General features: G+C 47.4%; 1 protein-coding gene across 1 annotated transcript in view; it reads right to left on the bottom strand.

Moving 5' to 3' along the window:
- Positions 1-22893, bottom strand: part of ATP10A (ATPase phospholipid transporting 10A (putative)) — a 179394-nt gene extending 156501 nt beyond the window's left edge. Inside the window, exons 1-2 of the mRNA XM_024766406.1 lie at positions 22883-22893; positions 21114-21551 (exon numbers count right to left, since the gene is read on the bottom strand). Of these exons, the coding sequence (XP_024622174.1) occupies positions 21114-21551; positions 22883-22893 (449 nt within the window). The remainder of the gene's footprint in view (positions 1-21113; positions 21552-22882) is intronic.
- Between the last annotated feature and the right edge of the window lie 830 nt (positions 22894-23723).

The following is a 23723-nucleotide window of genomic DNA, read 5'->3' as shown; positions in this document are numbered from 1 at the left end:
CACCATCAGCTCTTTTAGGCACATAAGAATGAAGACAGCTTCTTTCAACATCTTTCCCTAAGCCCTGACCCTGCAGATTTCCATCTACTCAGATTTCACCCCAGCCCTCTGAGGATGTTCAAGAAGAACTCATCCCCCAAATAAAGACAGATGCTGGGTCACCACACGACAGTCCCAGTGTTTGAACTCTCACAGTCAATCACGCCAAACCCACAGCTCCTGCCACAGACCCCACTAATTCCAGAAGCAATTTCTGGATGCTGTTTCTGGCTGATACCAGAAACTCTAAATTCACACTCAACAGACACTGTCAGAAAGGGCTGGAGTCTCCTTTTCACTTTTCTCCTCCTTCCCTTGGCCTTAAAGCATAGTTTTGAAGTATTTGTCTAAAACAACAATATCACCCTCTGCCAAATCTATGACAAAGCCCACCACACTAGGAACTTTTGCTCAAGATAAATCAAGTGGAGATGACAACTTACTTTACTATCACTCGAAATAATATGAAGGAGCCAAAATGTGAGAAACAAATGACACAGGCCACAAAGCACACAGGGATTAAAAAATGCCTTTGTCATACACTTTGATAGCATGCTTATTATTTCTCATTGGTTGTATGTCATAGCATTACAATTTGAATGCTTTCAAAAAGGGAGAGAATTTGCCATTCAGTGGAAATGACCTTGAGATAACAAATCTTGGAGTTTCTCTGTACGTCCCACCTCTGGCCAGCTGGACCCTCTACAAACAGGAGGATTAATAAACTCCAACCTCAAGTTAAATTACGACGCAAATCAAAGGAACTTTTATGGGCCTGAACAAGGGTAATGAAGCTTAAGAAATATTTTTCTACACATCCACTTTCCTAATATATTCGTTTTTTTTTTTTTTTTTGCGGTACGCGGGCCTCTCACTGTTGTGGCCTCTCCCATTGCGGAGCACAGGCTCCGGACGCACAGGTTCAGCGGCCATGGCTCACGGGCCCAGCCGCTTCGCGGCATGTGGGATCCTCCCGGGCCAGGGCACGAACCCGTATCCCCTGCATCGGCAGGCGGACTCTCAACCACTGCGCCACCAGGGAAGCCCCAATATATTCGTTTTTATGATGTCCTATTTTTAAAGGGATATTTTAATTTCTCAGGTAATCAAAAGGGAAATAAGTTGTTTTCCTTTAAAAACAATTTCTGTGTTCCTGAAAGCTTTCAAAATGTAGGTAGAGTGAGAACTCATTTATTAGTAAAAGAAGGTTGAAAACCAGCCTCTTTCAGAAAGGGCTTCACGATCCTGCAGTGAGAGTGATGGGCACAGCCCCACCTGTCCCCTCACCGTGCCCCCCCCTCCACATCACGCACTCTGATTGGCGGGAGAGGGGGGAAACAGGGGGCCCTCCCTGTCCACACCTTGCCCATCCCACAGGGCTGCAGGCAAGTGATGGGGCGGGCACATTGGCCCTGCTCCCGCAGCAAAGCCACCAGCACTGCAGACCTGCAGATTCACCCTCTGGGGACAGGCCTAGCCCCAACTGTAAAATGAGACGTGGAAAAGGGGTGAGGCTATTCGGGCAGGGATGGTGTGACAGCCTCAGGGACACAGAACGATCTCAACCCCTCCCTGTCTTCAGTGACAGATTTTAGGTCCACTGGGCCCTCCCCATCTTCCTCCAATCACCAGTCACCACATGCCTCTGATTTGACCAAAAGGGACACAGCCCAGAACAAGGGCCCCATCAAAAGGGTGGAAGTGACCCAGGAGAAAGCCCCCAAAGCAGGGAGATGGTGGCACCTCCATCTGATGAGGTGGAACTCACCAAGCAAGACCTTAGCCGGAGATTCTCAGGAGCTGTAAGACACCCTGGGCTCTGACCGTGAGGAATCAAAGCGTGAACAAGGATGGAGACTCTGAACACCAGTAAGGATGACAGAGGTGAGAAAGGTGCCAAAGGCGGCGAAGATCAAGTCACACCTGCAGAACCGCGAAGTCAGCGGGCCCTTTCTCCTGCACGTGTGGGCATCAGAGGTCATCCCAGTGATGCGGCAACAGTGACACCTGGTGCCTCCACCTGCGTGCACTGCAGTGAGCCCACAGCTGTGCCTGGGTGGCCAGTAAACAGGGCTGCCTCTGGACCCAAAGGAATCTCAAGCTCAAAGATAAAGGGCGGGATGATATCCAGGCAACAGGACCATGAGGGAGCACCTGACCCAGGCTAAGTTGACAGCAGTGCCCCCAAGCCCGCAGATGTGTAGCTGGGGGGACAGGTGTGGTTACAGATACACCGGCCGGGCTCCTGGAGACCTGTCTGTTAGCAGCACCACCTGAAGGTAAGGGGCTGAAGCAACCTCCTTAGTTCATGGGAGCCACACAAAAGCTAACGGTGGGGAAAGACCCCGTAGTTCATGCTGCCTAGATGCACCCTAACTGTGCCATCCTGGATACATAGATACAGCCCCTGGAAACCAGGGCCTCCAAATGAAATCCATGCAAAACATCCCCATAAAGGTCAAGCACAAGATACTCAAGCAAATACTTGTACACCCATGTTCACAGCAGCATTACTCTCAACAGCCAAAAGGTGGAAGCAACCCAACAATGTCCATCACCAGCTGAATGAATGAACACAATGGGGTCTACACATACTCCCTGAATATCATTCAGCCTCAAAAAGGAAGTTCTGACACATGCTACAATACGGATGAACCTTGAGGACATTATGCTAAGTGAAATAAGTCAGACAAAAAAGGACAAATTTGTATGATTTCACTCATGTGAGGTCAAAGAGACAGAGAGTAGACTGGTGGGTGCCCAGGGCTGGAGGAGGCGGGAATGAGCTGTTGTTTAATGGGAATAATTTCAGTTTGGGAAGATGAAAAAATTCTGCAGATGATGCTGATGGTTGCACAACGATGTGCATGTAATTAATGCCACTGAACTGTACACTTACAAATGGTTAAACTGGTAAATGTTATGTGTATTTTACCACAATAAAAAGGCTTTAAAAGTAAAGCACAGGAAAGAGCACACTGGAGGGCAGGTGGCTGGTGTGCCCATGCAGCGTGGCTCAGGCTGCCCAGTGTGAACTGACAAGCCATCTGTGCCCAGAAAGTGGACATAGCCAGACATCCAGCATCTCACAGGCCATGACCACCAGACGGACTTCATGGCACACAGGGAAGGACCGTCCCTCTGTGAACAGTGGGCATTAGCGGCGCCTGAGGTTCTTTAAAGGTTCCTAAGTGGCCCTGGATAAATAAAAGAAATCCCGAGAATGAACTGGACTGTGCATCTGAACACACGCAACGCTCTCCAGTGAACGAAGATAAACAGAAGGCCAACTGAGGATGCTCCAGGGCAATGCTCACACACAAAATCACACCATCACTGAGGTGCAGAAAAACATCACCACTTTTATTTGTAATTGCTATTTACCTTACTTTTAAATTCACTTATATATTCATGCATTGCATTACATGTCTATGATTTATACATAAATAAGTCCATCTTGAGTGCACACACACAAGTGCTTGTGACTTAGAAGGGTGTGAGATCAAAAAAGTTTGGAGATTACTGTTCAAATGAACCAGCTACACCAAAAAGAATGTCCATTACAACATTTAAACTTTTCTAAAAAGCATACATGCTCTTGTTCTTTAACCCTTGGTAAATTCTGGATCCTGGCATGTGTCAGGATAACTATCTGGTTTCAGACACTTTCTCAAAAGCCTGAAATAATTAAACAGCTGGAGCCTTATCTGCACCCATACACAAGATGAAAATGGCCCTGGATACTCACGTAGGGTAGCACACGGCCAGCATGTGGCTGGTGGCCCTGGGTAGCGTCACCTGGGATCCCAGAGCCCAGAGCCATCTGTCCCACTCCCCAGGTGCACCGACTCTGAGCCGAGACCTCCCTCTCTGGGCCACCATTTCCTGAGAGGCTCAATGAAGAATTCATCAGTACCTCCAGGGCTGGCTGTGAACTTCCAACACAAATTCATAAAAACTCTGAAAAGTATACAGTGCTAGAGACATGTATGATGTCTTATCACTAAATATTTCAACTGAAAAAACAAGTAAACACCTCTTTTCCACTCTACCATGTCCTCATGCCCCATTCAGCAAACATGGAATTCTCAGGTATCATCAGCTGATTTCAAACAGCTACAGATGTTTTCAAATGAAACTAGATAAATCGATAGGAACACACAAAAGGCTATGGTTCAAGAACTTGGTATTTGTTTGTCAGATCCTCCCATCAACAGGGATGTGTTCATTTCCTGTGGCTTCTGTAACAAATCATCACAACTCAGTGGCCTGAAACAACACAAAAGTGTTATCTTACAGTTCTAGAGGTCAGGAGTCTGATATGGGACTCACGGGGACAAAACCGAAGTCTCAGCAGGGCTGTGCTCCTTCTGGAGGGTGTAGGAGACAGGGTTTCTTTGCCTTTTCCAGCTCCCAGAGGCCATCCACACTCCACAGGTTGGGAACCCTCCCTCCATCTTCACAGCCAACAACAGCCAGTTGAGTCCTTCAAACGTTGCATCTCCCTGCCCTCTCTTCCTCTACCTTTAAGGACTGGTGATGAGACTAAGGGCTCACCAGAACAATCCAAAATAATCTCCCCATCTCAAGGTCAGCTGATTAGCAACCTTAATTACATCTGTAACCAACCGTAATTCCCCTGTACCATGTAGCCTAACAGAATCACAGATTCTGGGGATTAGGATGTGGGCATCTCTAGGGGGCTGTTATTCTACCAACAGGCGTTCATTGTGTCACGATTCAGGTATCACAAGGATTAGTTCACTCATTAGATCAGAGATGCTGAGGCCCTGTCACAGCATCACAGCAGGGGCAGTGAGGACTGGCTGGTCCCAGAGAGCAGGACAGGACAGAGCATATGGAGCAGAGGAAGGGCACAGATGCCCAGGATACAGAGGAGGGACTCCTGCTCCAGGTATGAATGGCAGCAGGAGGGAGCGGTTACCAGGCCTTGGAGAAAAGGGCTGGGGATGAGGAGAGGGTGCTGGGGCGGAGGGGCTACAGGTGTGTGCAGTACAGCGGAGAGCAGGTGGCCTGGGACCTTGTGCACAGAGGTCCAGGGCTGCAGCTCAGCATGCAGGGTGCAGATGACATCGGGATTAACCAAGAGGTTCCAAGAGTCAAAGAAAAAGATGTAACATTTATAATCCGAAAAAGACAGCTCTGGTGGCAGTGAGGAAGGGAGACCACAGGAGAGGTGCAGAAGAAGCAGGAGTAGCTAAGTTAGGAGGTGAAGTCAGACACATAAGGAAGCTAAAGAAGGCCTGGAATCTGTCAAAGTAAGTCAGAAAGAGAAAGACAAATACCGTATGCTAACACATACATATGGAATTTAAGAAAAAAAAATGTCATGAAGAACCTAGGGGTAAGACAGGAATAAAGACACAGACCTACTAGAGAATGGACTTGAGGATATGGGGCGGGGGAAGGGTAAGCTGTGACAAAGTGAGAGAGAGGCATGGACATATATACACTACCAAACATAAGGTAGATAGCTAGTGGGAAGCAGCAGCATAGCACAGGGAGATCTGCTTTGTGACCGCCTGGAGGGGTGGGATAGGGAGGGTGGGAGGAAGGGAGGGAGCCGCAAGAGGGAAGACATATGGGAACATATGTAAATGTATAACTGATTCACTTTGTTATGAAGCAGAAACTAACACACCATTGTAAAGCAATTATACTCCAATAAAGATGTAAAAAAAGAGGGCCTGGGGTAGTAGCTGTGTGGAGACACATCTTAACCCTAACAGTAGGGTTACTGTTACTCAGGTGTGGGGAAGCCAACAGATCAGGAGACACTGCCAGTGAAAAGATAGTTTGTTTCTCACAGTTCCCAGGAGGAGAGGCCACGTGGGAAGCACCACGGCAGTCAGGAGGCAGAGGAGTGAGGGGAAAACGTGGGCAAGAGACTTCACTGTGGTTTCCATGGGAAGGACAGGGTGAGGCAGGGTAACCAGGCTCTGGAATAGTATCAGTAGGCTCTGGGACATAGGGGCTGTCCTCAGCTGTCTGCTCCCTGGCCCTGAGGGTTTGGGGGCCCTGAGTGTGACAGCCTGATAAAAGGATATATAGGGTGTGGGCTCTGCATTGGTTGGTTTGCATATGAAAGGCACACTCACTGGCCAGCTCCCTTTAGGAATTGGCTGGTCCTGGGAGAAGCCATCCATCCACAGGTGGCAAAGCCCTGATGTCAAAGCCTCTGAACACAGACAATTAAAAAACAAGGGCCTGAAGAAGCAGGGACTGACTTAAGATGTCACTGTATGTAGTGATTGGGATCAAAGCCAAGAGTAACAGACAGCAGCCACCCCTCCTCCAGCCCTGCAGCACTGTGAAGGAATTCCCATTAAGTCACAGAAGATCAATGAGACAGAAAAGAGGGTGAAAAGAAAGTAAGGCCAGAAGCAGGGTGGTTACAGCGATCAGTGGGGAGTACCCACAGAACCAGGAAGACACCCCTGCCATAGGGCAGCCACAGCCCTGGGACTCAGCCCCACACTGATGCTCAGCTGATGTGAAGGAGTCCCGGGCCTGGCGCCCTGGCCTAGCGTCAAGCCTGTTAACGAGGCAACACAGCAACCGGACCTCAACGTAATGAATCAAACTTTCCACCCCGCTTAAAAGCAATGTTTTTTCTTTCCAAAAACACAAAAAACCACTGTAAGTGGAAAACATTACAATGCCAGTCTCAATATGCCAGGAACAGTTGCACACATCTGATTTGACTAAAGTCTGTCACGGCAAAATAAATAAAGAAAATAAAAGAATGAGGATGATAACTGCAATATGGAATGTTAGGGCCTAGGCTGCTACCAATTAGTCATGAGAAACAAGACACATCTACTAAACGATCGTGCTGTTTAACACAAGTACTCTTAGAAAATAAATACATGCTGTGTGTATCCTGAGGCTGTTAAATGAAGAGGGAACAAATCGTTTGCACACATTTAAAGATGGCTTGTTTGTTCAGATACAAAAGCTGAGAGCATCCCAAGAGGAACGCTGTCTCCCTCCCAACAACCCACTCTCTTCCTGCCGTGTCTTTTTGCCTCAGATCGCTCTGAGCTATCCGAGTCAACAGATTTCCTGAGCCACTGGTCCTGAAGATGACCGGGATAGAGAAAATGGATGGATTTTGCAACTGAAATGAAAATGATTTCCAACTTGGCCAAGGGCAAGGGGAGAAGCCCCATCTGTGTGTCCACCCGGGTGCTGGAGAGAACAGCACTAGACTGGGAGGTGGCCACACCCTGAGTAATCCCGGGGCACCCTCCTCCGCCCACTCACCGTCAGGAGAAGACCCTGCATCTGGGCACCACCCGAAGGAGGCTGGTGGGACACGAAGCCAGGGCGGTTCAGGTGGGATCCACCTGCATGCGCCACGCCCGTGTCCCCATCTGCAGCTGACCCATGGGGCAGATGCCGCCAAGAGCCGCAAGGTCACATCTGACAAAGGAGAGAACTTGGAACCAAAACTGAACTCTCCTGAACTTGCTTATCTTTAGCTGTCATGGAAGCACATAGAAACACAGGGCGGGACAGAAGAGGAGTGAAAAGCGCCTGGTGACAGCTTGGGCTTCCTCCCATTCCGTTAACCCCTCAGATACTAGAGTCCTTTAGGAGCAGAAATTTCCATCAGAAAAGCACTGATGGGACTTCCCTGGTGGTCCAGTGGGTAAGACTCTGAGCTCCCAATGCAGGGGTCCCAGGTTCAATCCCTGGTCAGGGGAACTGGATCTCACATGTATGCAGCAACTAAGAGTTCACATGCTGCAACTAAGGAGTCCGCATGCCGTAACTAAGCTCCAGTGCAGTCAAAATAAATAAATAAATAAATATTTTAAAAAAGAAAAGAAGAAGAAAAATTAAGGCAGATCTTGAGCTGATGGGACGTTCCTACTCTTCTAAGCTCTGGAATCTCAGAAGGGCCATGAAGTCCTCTTCTGAAGAGCCCTGCATGCAGGTCACTGGAGGAAGCCACCCTGGCTGCTCAAGACTTGTTCTCCTTTTGAAAACCAAGGACCTACTGTAGGTTGTTGTTGCAAATAGGTCAATGAATTTAACTCATTTGATATTTTTAAAACCAAAGAAAAAAAAGGATTTTACCACATCCAATGGATTTATAAAACTCACCACACTGCTTTCTAATTATTAATCTAAACAAATAGTGCCTTAATGTCACCATGTCCCTGTAGTGCTTCTCCAGTGAAGTGCATTTCTAAGAAGATACCTGAGCCACCAGGAGCATCCCGAGATTATCAGGGGTCCATGAGATTAGCAACAGGAGTCCACAAGCTACTTTCAATATTTCAAAATGCTTTCAAAAGCAGTCCATTTACCCAGGATAAAACTACACAGGCTAATGACAAAGGTCTTTGTTTTGGCTAAAAGTATATCTACTTCAACTTGTATGTCGGAGGCAACGCATACAAACTGTACTCTGGGAAAATGCAAAACAAGTAAACAGGGCTTCCCTGGTGGCGCAGTGGTTGGGAGTCCGCCTGCCGATGCAGGGGACGCGGGTTCGTGCCCCGGTCCGGGAGGATCCCACGTGCCGCGGAGCGGTTGGGCCCGTGAGCCATGGCTGATGAGCCTGCGCTTCCGGAGCCTGTGCTCCGCAACGGGAGAGGCCACAACAGTGAGAGGCCCGCATACCACAAAAAAAAAAAAAAAAAAAAAAAAAAAAAAAAAAAACAAGTAAACATAGAAAGCCAAGCTAAGTGTATTCTAAAAAAGCAAAGATCAAAATAGCTTCTCCATTTTTCCTGTGAATTCTTTCAGTGCATTATATATAGCAAGGTAAGTCTTGTACAAATAAGTACAATGGGCTGCCTTGTTAACGGAATTCAACAAGAAGCTGGACCACCCACTGTAAAGGGCAGAACCCTAGCAGACACACAGCCCTCTCTCAATCTTCCCAAGTCAAGGAATCCAGAAATGTGGATAAGCTTTGTCTTTAAAATGTCTTCCAAAAGTGCTTTTCAATGAGGGCTTTACTGGTCTTGGGGACAGGGGGGTTCTTAATGGGGTGGGACTAACCAGAACTAGGCAAGAGCATCACATACCATTCAGCACCCTGGTCCAGGAGCACCAAGTCCTAGGAAGGCTGGCAGTCACTGTGATAACTGAATATTTGCAAACACACCTAAAGGCACTACTGCCCCCACAGATGAGACACCTGACTCCTTCCAGAAAAGATGAAACCTACAGAGTAGCTGATCACCATAATGAATGACCATCAGATGAAGGTCCAGCCAGACCATAGCATGGCAGAACAGAACAGAACAGACATATTGGGCTTCTCAGGCCACTGAAAGCTATCAAAGAATTGTGTCAAAAATAATAAGGCCAGGGCTTCCCTGGTGGCGCAGTGGTTGAGAGTCCGCCTGCCGATGCAGAGGACACAGGTTCGTGCCCCGGTCCGGGAAGATCCCACATGCTGTGGAGCAGCTGGGCCCATGAGCCATGGCCGCTGAGCCTGAGCGTCCGGAGCCTGTGCTCCACAACGGGAGAGGCCACAACAGTGAGAGGCCCATGTACCGCAAAAAATAATAATAATAAGGCCTCTAATCGACTAAAATGGACAAAAAACCTGAATAGACATTTTCCCAAAGAAGATATACAAATAGCCAACAGGTACACAAAAAGGTGCTCAACATCACTAACCATCAGGGAGACACAAATCAAAACCACTATGAGATTATCACTTCACACCTGTTAGAATGGCTACTATCAAAAAAAGAGAGAGAGAGAGAGAGAGAGAGTGATAACAAATGTTGGTGAGGATGTGGAGAAAAAGGAACCTTTATACACTGTTAGCTGGAATGTAAATTGGTGCAGCCACTGTGGAAAACAGTATGTAAAAAAATTTTTTTTAATTAAAAATTTAAAACATTAAACGTTTTTAATTCCTCAAAAAATTAAAAATAGAACTACCATTTGATCCAACAATTCCACTTTTGGGAATATCTCGAAAGGAAATGAAAACACTATATCAAAGAGACATCTGCACCCCTATATTCACAGCAGCATTATTTACAATAGCCAAGATAATGGAAACAACCTAAGTGTCCACTGACCAATGAATGGCTAAACAAGTGGTACATCTACACAATGGAATACTACTCAGCCATAAAAAAATGAAATCCTGCCATTTGCAACAACATGAATGTACGTTGAGGTTATTATGCTAAGTGAAAGAAGTCAGAGAAAAACAAATACTATATGATCTCACTTACATGTGGAATCTGAAAAAAAAAAAAAAATCTCACAGTAAAAGAGATCAGGCTTGTGGTTACCAGAGGTGGGGGTGGGAGAAATGGATGAAGGTGGTCAAAAGGTGAAAGCTTCCAGTTATACGTAAGTACTGGGGATATACTGTTAACACGACAATGATAGTTAACACTGCTGTAAGGTATATTTGAAAGTTGCTAAGAGAGTAAATTCTAAAAGTTCTTAAAACAGGGAAAAAATATTTTTTTCTTTTGCTTTTTTTTTGCATCTATATGAGATGACGGATACTAACTAAACTTAATGTGGTAATCATTTCACAATATATGTAAATCAGGTTATTACGCTGTACACCTTAAACTTACACAGTGCTATTTATTTATTTATTTGGGCTGCACATGGGTTTCTCTAGTTGCGGTGAGCGGGGGCTACTCTTCATTGCAGTGTGCGGCTTCTCATTGCGGTGGCTTCTCTTGTTGCAGAGCATGGGCTCTAGGCGCATGGGCTTCAATAGTTGCAGCATGTGGGCTCAGTAGTTATGGCTCGCGGGCTCTAGAGCACAGGCTCAGTAGTTGTGGCGCAGAGGCTCAGTTGCTCCACGGCATGTGGGATCTTCCCGGACGAAGGATCGAAGCCGTGTCCCCAGCACTGGCAGGCGGGTTCTTAACCACTGCGCCACCAGGGAAGTCCCACAGTGCTGTATTTTAATTATATCTCTATAAAATGAAAAAACTAACAAATCATCTTTGGTTGGAGAAGTACGGTAGAAAATGTCTAAGACTGAGCTTGTGATATGGACTGAAAGAAATGATGGACAGTTCTGTCAAAAGGACTCAGGAGTCAACCTGACCAAAGAACATCAATTATAATAACTACAACTAACTAAAACCAATGAATTAGATTTAAATCTATGAATTCCACAGTAAATAAACCTATAAAAGCCATAATAATAATTTTTTAAACGCTAAATACCCTTAGGAGAAGTGGTTGATTCCAGAACCAGGGAAAGGAAAACAGAAGATAAGCCTGGAGCACCTTACAGAGCCAGAAAATAAGCACAGCTCAAGAAAGGCTGGGGGTGCTATACACCTGAAACTAACACAACAATGTAAATCAACTATCCTCCAATAAAATGAAAATTTTTTTTAAAATTTAAAAAAAGGAAAGCTGGGGGCACATCAAAGGGACACTGATCCAGCCTGAGAGAGCTCCCAATCACCAAACCTGGAACAATGTGAGCAACCAGATAAATTACAGTAGTATTTGACTATAACCCCTGGAATAAATATGCAATAATCTGCACTGATATAAATAATTGAGTAAATAAATCAACAAGGAAGGAAAAACTGGCTCTTCCAAGAATTCTAGCTCATAAACGCAGAAGTGAGGGATAAAGAAGATCACCATAAGAACACTCCTGCAATAATTACTGCAGACAAGACCTGCCAATGGATGCTAATGTTGGAGGGCAAAATTTAAGGAGAAATAAGATACCTACAAAGTCTCAAAGTATCGACTCCAAGATGCTGTATACCAAAGGAAAAATCGTAAGTTTATAGTGCAGAAACCTAGCAGACACCATCCTAACCACGTGATCAGTTAGCCTCATCAGTAGTAACATATATTGGCATTGTATACCCCCTGATATCATGCAGAGAAAGGCATCACTTCAGTAGGATTCCCACCAAAAACCAAAAATCTCAATTTAATGAGGCACAACAGACCAACACTAACTGAGGGAAAAATTTCACAAAGTAACTGATCAGGAGGTGGGACTGCCAGAATGGTGAAGCGAGGAACTCTGTAAATTTGATCCTGCATAAAAACTCTACACTGGCAAAAATTTCCAAGTCAACTTTTTCAGAGTGCTGTATATTAACAAAGGCTTGCCATAGTCTGAGGAGAGTCTATTTAAAAAAAGAAAACAAAAAAACCTGATAAACCTCAGTAAGAACAGTAGGATTGGTGGTGTTTTAACTTAACTTACTCCCATTCCCCTCTCCCTAGCGCCACAGTACCTGTGAAAACCAGCTGACTAGATGCCACCAGAAGAGGTAGACTGAGTTTGGAGTTCCTCAAAAAGTCCCAACCCCAGAACAGTGTCATTATGGGAGCTGATCTGGACCTCGCTCTGTGGGAAAAGCCCTATACAATAGAACAGGCATTGAAAACAATCAGCAGCAATTGTTCAACATCACAGCTGCCTAAGGCTGCTATACCAGTTGGGGAAAACAAGACAAGTGTATTTTTTGGTAACTGTTTTCTTCTCCTATCCATATTTAAAAGACAATTCTGGGGACTTCCCCACAGAGCAGTGTTTAAGACTCCATGCTCCCAATGCAGGGGGCCCGGGTTGGATCCCTGGTCAGGGAACTAGATCTCACATGCCTGCCGCAACTAAGGAGCCTGTGTGCCACAACTAAGGAGCCCACCTGCCACAACTAAGATCTGGTGCAACCAAATAAATAAATATTAAAAAAAAAAAGACAATTCTGTAACTATAAAAAGAAGAACAAACTAACCCAAGTCAAACAGAAGGAAGGAAATAATAAAGATTAGAGCAAAATTAATGAAGTAGAAAATAGAAAAACAATAGAGAAAAAACAATACAAAAAAGTTGGTTCTTTGAAAAGATCAACAAAATTGGAAAACCTTTAGCTAGAATGACCAAGTAAAAAAGAGAGAAAGCGTATATCATTAAAATTAGTAATAAATGAGGATACATCACCACCAACCTTACAGAAATATAAAGGATTATAAGGGAATATTATGAACAACTCTACGCCAACAAACAAGATAACTTAGATGAAATGGACAATTTCCTAGAAAGATACAAATCTACCACAGCTGACTCAAAAAGAAATAGAAAATCTTAATGGAAACCTACAAGTAAAGAGATTGAACTAGTAATTTTTAAACTCCCCACAAAGAAAAGCCCAACCCCACACTGAAGATATCTTCAACTGTGAATTCTTTCAAACATCTAGTTTAGAATACATACCAATTCTTCACAAACTCTTCCAAGAAAAATAGTAGGAATACTCCCCATCTCATTCTACGAGGCCAGTATAGTATTTTCCTTACAGCAAAACCAAACACACACACACACACACACACACACACACACACACACACACACCCCCCAACACCCCATACGAATACAGATACAAAAATCTTCAACAAATTCTAGTAAATTGAATCCAGCAAATTATAAAAAGGATTATATACCATGACAAATCTTGGGATTTATCTCAAGAAGGCAAGATTGGTTTAACATGAAAAATCAGGACTTCCTTGGTGGCACAGTGGTTAAGAATCCGCCTGCCAATGAAGGGGACATGGGTTCGAGCCCTGGTCCGGGAAGATCCCACATGCCGCGGAGCAACTAAGCCTGTGTGCCACAACTACTGAGCCTGTGCTCTGGAGCCTGCAAGCCACAACTACTGAGCCCACACTCCACAACTACTGAAGCCTGTGCACCTAAAGCCCATGCTCCACAACAAGAGAAGCCTCTGCAATGAGAAGTCCATGCACCGCCATGAAGAGTAGCCCCTGCTCACCACAACTAGAGAAAGCCCGCATGCATCAACGAAGACCCAACACAGCCCAAAATAAAAAATAAATAAATAAATTTTTTTAAAAAAAAGAAAAATCAATGTAACACATTATATTAATTTAATAAAGGACAAAAGCCACATGATCATGTCAATAGATGAAGAAAAAGCATTTAACAAAATCCAATACTCTTTCTGGATTTTAAAAAATAAAATAAAATAAAAAAACCTCGGACTTCCATGGTGGTGCAGTGGTTAAGAATCCGCCTGCCAATGCAGGGGACACGGGTTCAAGCCCTGGTCCGGGAAGATCCCACATGCTGCGGAACAGCTAAGCTCGTGCGCCACAACTACTGAGCCTGCGCTGTAGAGCCCGCAAGCCACAACTACTGAGTCCATGTGCCACAACTACTGAAGCCCGCGCACTCTAGGGCCCGTGCTCCGCAACAAAGAGAAAGCACTGCAATGAGAAGCCCGTGCACTGCAATAAAGCATAGCCCCTGCTCGCCACAACTGGAGAAAGCCTGCGCGCAGCAGCGAAGACCCAACACAGCCAAAAATAAGTAAATAAATATATAAATAAATTTATTTTTAAAAAAACCTCAACAAAATCAACAAAGAATAGAAAGGAACTTTCTCTGATAATGGCATCCATAAGAGAGCCACAGCTAGCATCACACTTAATGGTGAAAGACTGAATGTTTTCACCCTTAGATCAGGAGCAAGACATGATCATATATAGAAAATCCTAAGGAATCCACAAAACAAGTATTAGGTCTAATAAATGAGTTAGCAAGGGGACAGGACACAGGATCAGTACCCGAAGGACTGACCAATACTTGTTACTGCATTAATGGAAAAACCATTTCAATCTGAATAAAACTGTAGTTTAATTTAATAGATTTGTGCTGTGCTAATGTTAATTTCTTAGTTTTGACAACTGTAGTACAGCTAAGTAAAATGTTAAAATTAGAGGAAGGTTGGTTAGGGGTATACTATTTTTGCAACTTTTCTATAAAGTCTAAAATTATTTCAAAATAAAAAGTTTAAACATTTTAGAAAACCAATTAGTTCCAATTGGAAGATGCTAGTGATCCAAGCATTTCTCTCTTTCCTGTATGAGTTGTACCACTGGGAAACCAGGCAGTAGATGAGGGGAAGAATTTTTTTATGAAAGTATTCCCAATAATAAATGAAAGAATTAGACCACCATCATTTCACAATCACTAGCAAATAAATGGATGCAGGCAATGATCATCATGGCTGCTAACATCATAAAAAGATGGACCAAGGAGCTTATGTTCCTCATGATGGAAGTGCACCACCTACGCTTGTGGCTTTGATCAAAAAAAAAAAAAAATCAAACCTGAACCTGATGAAACTCTGATAAAGCATTGAGACTCACCTACCACTTCACAGGAATTACAATAGAAAGAAATATGTTACATGATCCACAGGAAAGGAATCAGCAATATTCAAGCTATGCGAAACCCTCCAGGACAAATAACTCAGTTTCTTCAAATATATTTTGCAAGGGGAAAAACAAATAAAACAAATTGCAAGGGGTAAAAAGAGAGAGAGAGGGAGGGAGAAAGGGAATTTTAGAGGAGGAAATCAAGAGTATGGGAGCTCTAAAAGACAGATCAGCCAACTGCAATGAGGCAACCCTATCTGGATCTGATCCAAACACACAAATTGAAAAAAAATATATGGCATGTATGAGACAAGTGGAAATTTGAACATTGATTGGGTATTTAATAATATTAAGGAATTAATATTAATTCTTTATAATAATGGTATTGTAGTTTAGGTTTTTAAAAAGTTGTTGATTTTCTAAAGATAAATGCTGAAACATTACAGAAGAAATGTCCTGATGTCTGGGATGTGCTTCCAAATAAAAAGTGGGTGAGGGAGTGAGGGTAATATGGATAAACAATGTTGCCATGAGGTGCTAACTGTTAAAGTAGGTGATGGAGACACAGAGGTTCCCTATCTGTGCACTGCTCTTTATCTGTGTAAATAGAATGCAACTGGAAATCAATAAGAAATTTGGGGAAGTCAGCAATATATGGAAATTAAAACATTCCTAAATAAAATGGGTCAAAGAAGAAATCACCAGGGAAATTAGAAAATACTCTGAGATAAATAAAATTTTGAAGGTTTTGTTTTTTGGGTTTTTTTTAAATGAAGCATACTGCTCTAGGAGGTGGAGATGACAAGTACAAGCAAACTACAAACATGGAGTCGGAGCAGGATGACTCTGGGTTCAAGCCATGGCACTGTCATCTCCTAATAGGGAACCCTAAGGCAGCTATCAAGCCCTGAAGCTCAGTTTCCTCATCTGTGAAATGGGGATATGAAAATAGGACCATCAGGATGTTAAGATGGAACTGTGCACTAAAACACTTGGCTCATATTAACAAGTATAAAAGAACCTTCCCATGAACAAGACTATCTCCTGAAGGCAAGCAAGTTTTTAGGGAAAGATAGGTTCTTTTTCTATAACTGGACCCTATTTATGACTCATGAAAGGTATCAAAAGAAAAATTATTTCCAAAAACCATGTGAATGGCAATGTCCAAATATTATTCCTCAAGTATCCCCCAACCTAGCACACCAGAGGGATGTCCCTGCTTAAAGAACACTTGCATTGTCCTGATATGTCCCTGTCCCCTGGGTCTTGCGCCAGTACCTCTGCTTCTTCAAATCTTTTATTACTCCAAATAAGACAAAGATGCTGTGCTTCCCAGGGGCAAAATGTTTCTGCTGGTGGTGAGGAAGAGACTGGGCTCTCCAGGAAAGGGAGGAAAGGAGGACCAAGACAAGATAAATGGACAGAAACAAAAGGAGAACTTTGTCAGGTCCCATTTCAGGCTCTTCTGAAAAAACAAATCATGAAGCCCGGGGTAAGCAAATTGGACAGATAACCCTGATGAGCTGGGGGAACAAAGCAAGAATCAAAGGAAAGGAAAGAGACAAAAATCAGAATAATTCCAAGATAAGCATTAGAGCACGCCCTGACTACCTGTTTTCCCAAAAGATGATGGAAAGACACCAAGATGCCATACTCATATCCAAGAACAGAGCCCCCAAAGCCCAAAAGATTCAGGGAAAAGTCACCTTGGGTTAATTCATGCAGAAACGCTGCTGTTTCCATCATCCTAGAGTCAGACACTGAAAGGTGCCTGTGTTTGAGTTATCTCAAAGCGTATGGAAGCTATAGAGAAAACATTACACAAGAACCCAGGGTTTGGGCAGAGGGCGGGCAGCCCATAGCACAAGGGTGCCAAACTCTCCCAGGGCCACAGGATCAGGGCCAGAAGGGGCACGTGGACCTGGGGCCAGTACCCCACTTGACTAGTTAGGAAATGGAGTGCAAGTGAGGCAGGGGGGCTTGTGCAGAGTCTCGGCCAGGCAGGACCCCCACCTCAGGCTGCGCCACTCTGAGGCTCATTCCATTTCTGGCAGCAGGGGCGAGGTTTCTGGTTTTAACGTGTTACCCCCCCGCCCTGTGGTTGAAGAGGTGGATGAGTGCTTGGACCCCTGCTTCCGCCCTTCACCTCTCTTGGGCAAATCCCCTTCCAGGAATGTTTCTTCTTAAATTTCCCCCCAGCTCCTCCTCTGATAACCATGCTCTGCTTTCCCACCACCAGAACCGCCACTCTCTGGGCTGGCTCTGCACTCCTGTCCCCTCTCCTCTGTCAGTCCCAGCTGCCTTGGGACCTGTGGTCATTCACTGCCCTCTTCATCCCAGCCTCTGGTGGCACCGGTCCTGTCCCAGCTGGACGCTCGCTTGGTACTGGAGGTGGATACCTGCCAGCTAAAGTGAACTCCAAGCCCCCCAGCAACAGGAACCTGAGGTCACATTGGGAGGGAAGGGGGACAGAATCCAGTCACCCCCTTTCTTTCCACCTGTGCCCAGAAGGAGGTGGCTTCTCCAGCCAACTGTCACCAACACCAGGGAGGTCTACGTGACCAGAAAGGGCTTCCATGCCTCCCCCATCGCACTAGCCCACAGCCGAGTGATGCTCAGACTGACCTTCCCCCAGGATGGGGGCCACAGGCAGGACCTGAACCCCCAGGATCACCCACTGCGCTCCTATCCTGCTGGCTCAGGAGGGTTTTCCTAAACACAGCCTGAAATCCAGGAGATGATACCGTGGGCTCAGGCCGTGGAAATAGGACCTCCGCTCAGGTTTGTTCCTGCAAACCAAGCCGTGATGTGGACACCAGCCTCCCACCTCCAGAGGCTCAGCAGCCCAGGGATGGGAGGAGGAGAACCTGGGAACCTGCACTTCCAGCAAGCCTGATGGGTGATTCTCACAGAGAGGGGACCCAAGGACTCTGTTATGGGGACACACCACATAAATAACGGTACAAATCATTGATGCACTGCACGCTCCAGTCAGAACACAGAGAAGCAACCCTCCAGAGACACTGTCAACAGGTCAGGCTTCCACAACTAAAGTCTGCTCTCACTCTGCATTTACATTCACTTGACTGAAGCCCCATTTCACAGCCACCAGAGCAATGACATGACACAGGACAGACCCTAACTGTGCACCACTGTGGGGCCACTGCCTCTGTAGTCACCAAAGGCCTTGAATGAACTCTGGCCTGACATAAAATGTCATTTCCCAGGCTTCTCTGGCCAGCCTCAGTGCCAGCTCTCTGAGATCCTGACTTCAAGGCCGTACACATCCCTGCGCACAGGTTAAGACCTGGTTGCAGTCTCAGGGGGCCCTGATCCTGTCACGTGCGCCACGCTCCCTGGTCCTCGGACTCGTGCCCTCTGCAGGGAGTCTCCTAAGCTGCCTCTCTGGGCTAGCAGCCCCACCCAGGACCCCCACGGACATGCCCCACGGTGCAGTCGGTCCCCACGGTAAGCTCCAGGTGAGACCCAGACTCTCCCTTCTCCAGAGCCTGGCCTGGGTCTGGCTCAGTGAGGAAGAGCTCAGGGTATTGGTTTGAGCCGATGGGCAACAGCAGCAAGGCAGCCACATGCAGCGTAGAATGCAATCGGAGGACGGGGAGGGCTCGGACATCCACAGGACTCAAAGCCTAGGCCGGAAAACACCCATCCCAGACTTTCTGGGCCCAGAGAAGTTTGACCTGGCTTCTGAAAAGGGATGGCTCTCCTCCAGACAGGGCTCCTCTCCACACACAGCTGCCACCATCTCACACCCACGGAGCCTCCTTAGGAAGAAGGCCAATTCTCTCCCCAGGAAAGCATTCAAGGAATTTGACTTGGGAACTGGGAGGTTCTGGGGAACTCCTCCTGAAAGCACCATTATCCCCGAGGCCTCGCCCCCGAGGACTGTACCCAGCTTTTGAGAACCCAGGTCAGGTCAGGGTAGAAGGGGAAGCGAACGGGGATGGGTGGTTCCACGAGCAAGATGAAGGTTTCAGAATCCCATGAAGCATTCCGAGGCCATGGAGTCCAGAGATTGCTTCGGGGTTCCACTCTGAGTTTTCTCATGGGCATGTTGTGGGTGACGGTTGTTTTAAGGGTTAATTGACTTCACAGGTGGAAAGCACTTTGTCAGCTGAAAATAAACTGCTTCTTGAGGCCTAAGTATTCCTAAAAAGGAGGCTACAGGAGCTACCAGCTGAGTAATAACAGGAAGTGATACATGTGTAAAGACTAAAACCTGGAGCCCCACTGGGGTCATGGTGAGCAGAACAGATTGGAGTGCTGAAACAGGGGACCCTGAGGACATCTGCGTAAGGGTGCCCCCTCCCTTCTTGGCTTCAGGAGCCTGGAGAACAGAAGCCAGGAAACCCCACAGCCCTTTCTATCGATGTCATGCTTGCTGACTGGACAATGGGTACCCCTTGACGACAAGCAGGCAGCATTACTCAAAAGTGGGTCACGATATAAGCATCACCTCTGTGCTAATTAAATACACAGATTCCTGGGCCCAATCCCAGATGAGCCTGGGATTCAAGTTGTTAAATTGTTATTTTTAATAAGCTCCTCAGGCTGATTCTTACATAAATTTAAGAAGCACAAGCACCAGAATATCATAAAAGCTGTGAAGTCGGGAAGACCTGGGTCAAATTCTAATACTACTACATAGCAGCTGTGTGGCTTTGGCCAAGTTACTTAACCTCTCTGAACTTCTGTTTATTCATTTGTAAAATAAGTATAAGGCACAATCAGTGCTGCTGGGAGGGTTAGAGATACTCAAACGCATTCATGGTCTTCGTCTAAACTATCCTAAGAGGCAGGAATAACCATGGCCCACTGAGAGTACAAGGGGCTTCCTGGAGTCCGCTCACATGTAATGGTGGCTGAACAAGGCTAATGTCCTTCACCTCAAAGGCCCATATCAGCCCCTACACGGAGACTCAAGCAAAGACAACAGGAGGGAAAGATGGGCTGAGCTCTGGATGGAGGCCAAGACCATCTGCCTTCCTGAGGGATGCGGCCTTAAGGTGGACTCCACTACTAGACACAGCTCCAAGATGGGAATGCAGCCAAGTGCCTCTCTTGGGGTGGGGAGTGTAAAGAGAGAAGAGACAGAAGCATCCCAGACAGGTCCCGCCTGAGGATCCAAAACTTTAGGGAGGTACAGGAGACCAGAAGTACATTCCTTGGTACTAACTGTGGACAGGACTTGAAAAACCCCTCAAAGCCTCAGTCTTTCCATCTGGAAACGGGTTAATTTTTTAAAAACTAAACAGTCAACTATGGCATGGCACCCAGCTGGGTGGCCTGCTCACAGCTCCCGTCAATGGATGGACGCCGCTGTTACTACCCCTGCCCTTTTAACTAGTCTCTGCCTGGCGTGTCGGCACTTGGCCGCAGTTTCACTCTGTTGCCCCAAGACGAAATGTTATCTAAGACGGAGCTTTACATTCATTCCTGTGTAGGTTGTTAAAGTCGTTCAACATCCTGGCGCTTGGAGCCTGGCTGAAGATAGAGGCTGGGACTTCAGGCTGGGGCGCCCGGGAATAGGTTTCCCTCCTTTTTACTTATAAGGCAGGAGCGGCTGGGAATGAGGACGCCCAGCTGCCTCTGTATTCCAGCCCTGGGATCCCTAGGCTCAGAAGCGGCGTCTCAGTGACAATCAAGGACAGGGTACCCCCGCGCCCCGACATCTATGGTTTCTTGCTCTCCGCGACCAGAGTCGCCCCCGGGCCCTCAAGGCCCGGCCCTCCGCCCAGAGTTGAGTCTCTCTCTCCTGGGCTCCCCACCCCGTGCCACTCACGCCGCGCCCAACGCCAAGTTTCCGGGAGCGCCCCGGCCCTGCGCGGACCCAGCGCCGCCCCGCCCACTCCGCTCACCTGCTGAAGACGAGGCAGCCCAGGTGGTTGATCTCTTGGTCGGAGCGGTGACGGCTGTAGTCCTCCCACAGGTCCTTGAAGGCCGTGACCGCCAGGATGAAGAGCACGGGCGCCAGTGCCAGACCGGGCTGAAAGGCGTTCACCGCAGGCACGAAGTTGAGCAGCGCGATGAAGACGAAGTACACGTTGGCCAGGCGATGGAACTGCTCGAACAGGTTCTTGGGCAGGAAGGACAGCAGAGTGTACTTGGTGGTCTTGAGCCGGTTGTCGGCCAGATGCTGGGCGCCCCCGCACCGCCGCCGCCGCCGCGCGCCCTTGGCCGCGCTCGCCAAAGGGTCCCGGGGTCCCGGGCTCCTCAGCCGCCGCCAGCTCCCACTCCATGGTCGCGTATCGCCGCGCCCGGCTCCTCCGCCGCTCGCGCCCGCCCGCGCCAGCCTCCTAGGTGATCATCGCCGGCGGCCCGGCGCGGCGGCGCGGGTTCCCCGCCTGCGGGACGCACAGAGACGCGGTTAGCTGCCGCCCCGCCCAGCCCAGCCCAGCCCAGCCCAAACAGCCTGCCCGCCCGCCGTCGGGGCCAGGCGCCGCACAGAGACCCCTTGTCCTCGCACCCTCCCGGGCCTTTCCGCCCTGGCGGCTCCCGGCCCCGCCCCGCGCCGCGCCCAGAGTGGGACACCGCGGAGAGCGGGAAACAAAAAGCCGAGCTGGAAACTTTAGAGCGGCTTAGTTTCGTTTCCCAGAAGCATCAGTTCGGTCCGCCACCGGAGGAGAGAGGAGGCGGCAGAGTGTGGGAGAAAAGGACCGCAGCCCCCCTAGGCTGGCGGGCTTTTCCTGAGTCCGTGCAGGAGGCTGGGAGCCTCCTGGAGTAAACTAAAATCAAAGTTCAAATGAATCAGGGCATACCAAACCAATGCTCCGATTTTTATGTCTTATTTACCAAGGACATCTGCTCCTGGGACCCCAAGAGGATTCTTCGTTGTCTCTACACTTCCTTACCCTGCCCTTTCAGATTCACTTCTTAGGTGAACTAGACTGAACTTTTAAGATCATCACTGCCTTTCCTTACTTCCCTAAATAGGATTCTTTTTTCTTTTTTTCCCCTTAATTGAAGGGAGGAATATTTCGCTAAGCAAAGGCAGGCTTTGGTTTTCTTTATTTCTATCTCTTTTCCTCTCTGGTAAACCCTGAGGGCCAAAATACACCTTGTATGCTCTGGTTCTGAAGTGGCCTCTACGACCCAGACGGTGACAGGGCATTGAAGATGGTTGTTGGAAGGGGAAGGGGGGGGGGGGCCAGGAAAGGGTGGGGGGGGGGCCAGGAAAGTGTGGCAGAAGTGTCTGTTGGTGCAAAAGGCTCCCCTCAGTATTCATAGGGAATCAGAGAGAGCAGTGTGTGAAGGGTGGGCAGAGGCTGGGCATGGCAGAAGGTATGGGGAGTCCCAAGTGGGGACAGTAAGACTCGCCCCCAGATGTACTACAGCCAGCGGTGACAGTTTGGCCACTTTAGAAGTACAGATGCGAGAAGCAGGGATTTCTTGCCCAGGAGACCATGGCTGGGAATTTGGGTGAGAGGAGCACTTTTGGGTGCTGCCTATCTGGATTTGGGGAGCTGTTGGCCTCCTCCTCCTCCTTCAGGCCAGCCCCTCATTTCTCTTACTGCATTGGGACACTATCATCTCCCAAGGGACCACCTCAGCAGCCTCTGCTGGCCTGAGTTCCTCCCTCGTGTGCCTGCTGACAAGTCACTTCCCTGGCTTTGCTCAAATCACTTACCTCTTCCCCATGACGCTCTCTCAGGATGGTCCTCACCTCCCGTACCCTGGCTTACACCCCATCCAGCCAGGACAGGGACTCCATCTCTACAGGGAACCTTGCCATGGACCACAATATTTACTAGAATCCAGCTTGAGGAGGGTAGAGTGACAGGTACTAAGAAAATGATCCATGTCATTGATCAAGCCTCTTTCCTTCCACCATTCCTGGGGGTACCATATTGATGTATGGTACATCATCATACATCAAAGGCCCAAATCAGAGAAAATTTTGACTGAAGTGCCTGCATTTTCAGGGAAAGAAATCAGATCTCACAGTGGACCAGTGGCATCCCAAATTGAGTGTTAACAGCCCACGAAGGACCACAATTTCCCTGGTGTCCAGGGACTAACTCATGGATCCACATTTTCCTCCATCCCCCAACCCAGCGAGGTCCCAGGGCCTGCTGGTTCCCTCTATTTCCCATCCCTACAGTATCCCCAGGGTTGCCCCAGGGCCTCTGGGTGGGTCTCCCTGCCTTCCAGGCTCCCAGCTACAGCCAGTCCCCAGGTGGCCAAAGCGGTTACTTGACTTCCTTGACTACTTCAATTCATTTTGTTACCCGGGAGCTTACAGGAGTCCCCTGCTGCTTATAAAGTCAAAGGCTGGCTCCTCAGGCAGAGGTCCCTTGAGACTCTCAGGGAACAGGCACCAACTTACTAATTTAACTCTGCCCCGCCCTCCTCCCCACCAGCCCCAAGGGAGAGGTCTCCTTACCCTTCTCAGAACAGGCCTTGTTCTTTCCCATCTGTGTTCCGCTCTAAGGTTCCAAGGTTCTGTGTTCTTAGGTTCACACTGCTCC

Source organism: Neophocaena asiaeorientalis, unplaced genomic scaffold (assembly GCF_003031525.2).
Source record: "Neophocaena asiaeorientalis asiaeorientalis breed wild unplaced genomic scaffold, Neophocaena_asiaeorientalis_V1.1 scaffold595, whole genome shotgun sequence".
Taxonomy (NCBI): Eukaryota; Metazoa; Chordata; class Mammalia; order Artiodactyla; family Phocoenidae; genus Neophocaena; species Neophocaena asiaeorientalis.
Note: the sequence above shows the minus strand (reverse complement) of the source record. Positions and strands in the feature narration are given on the sequence as shown.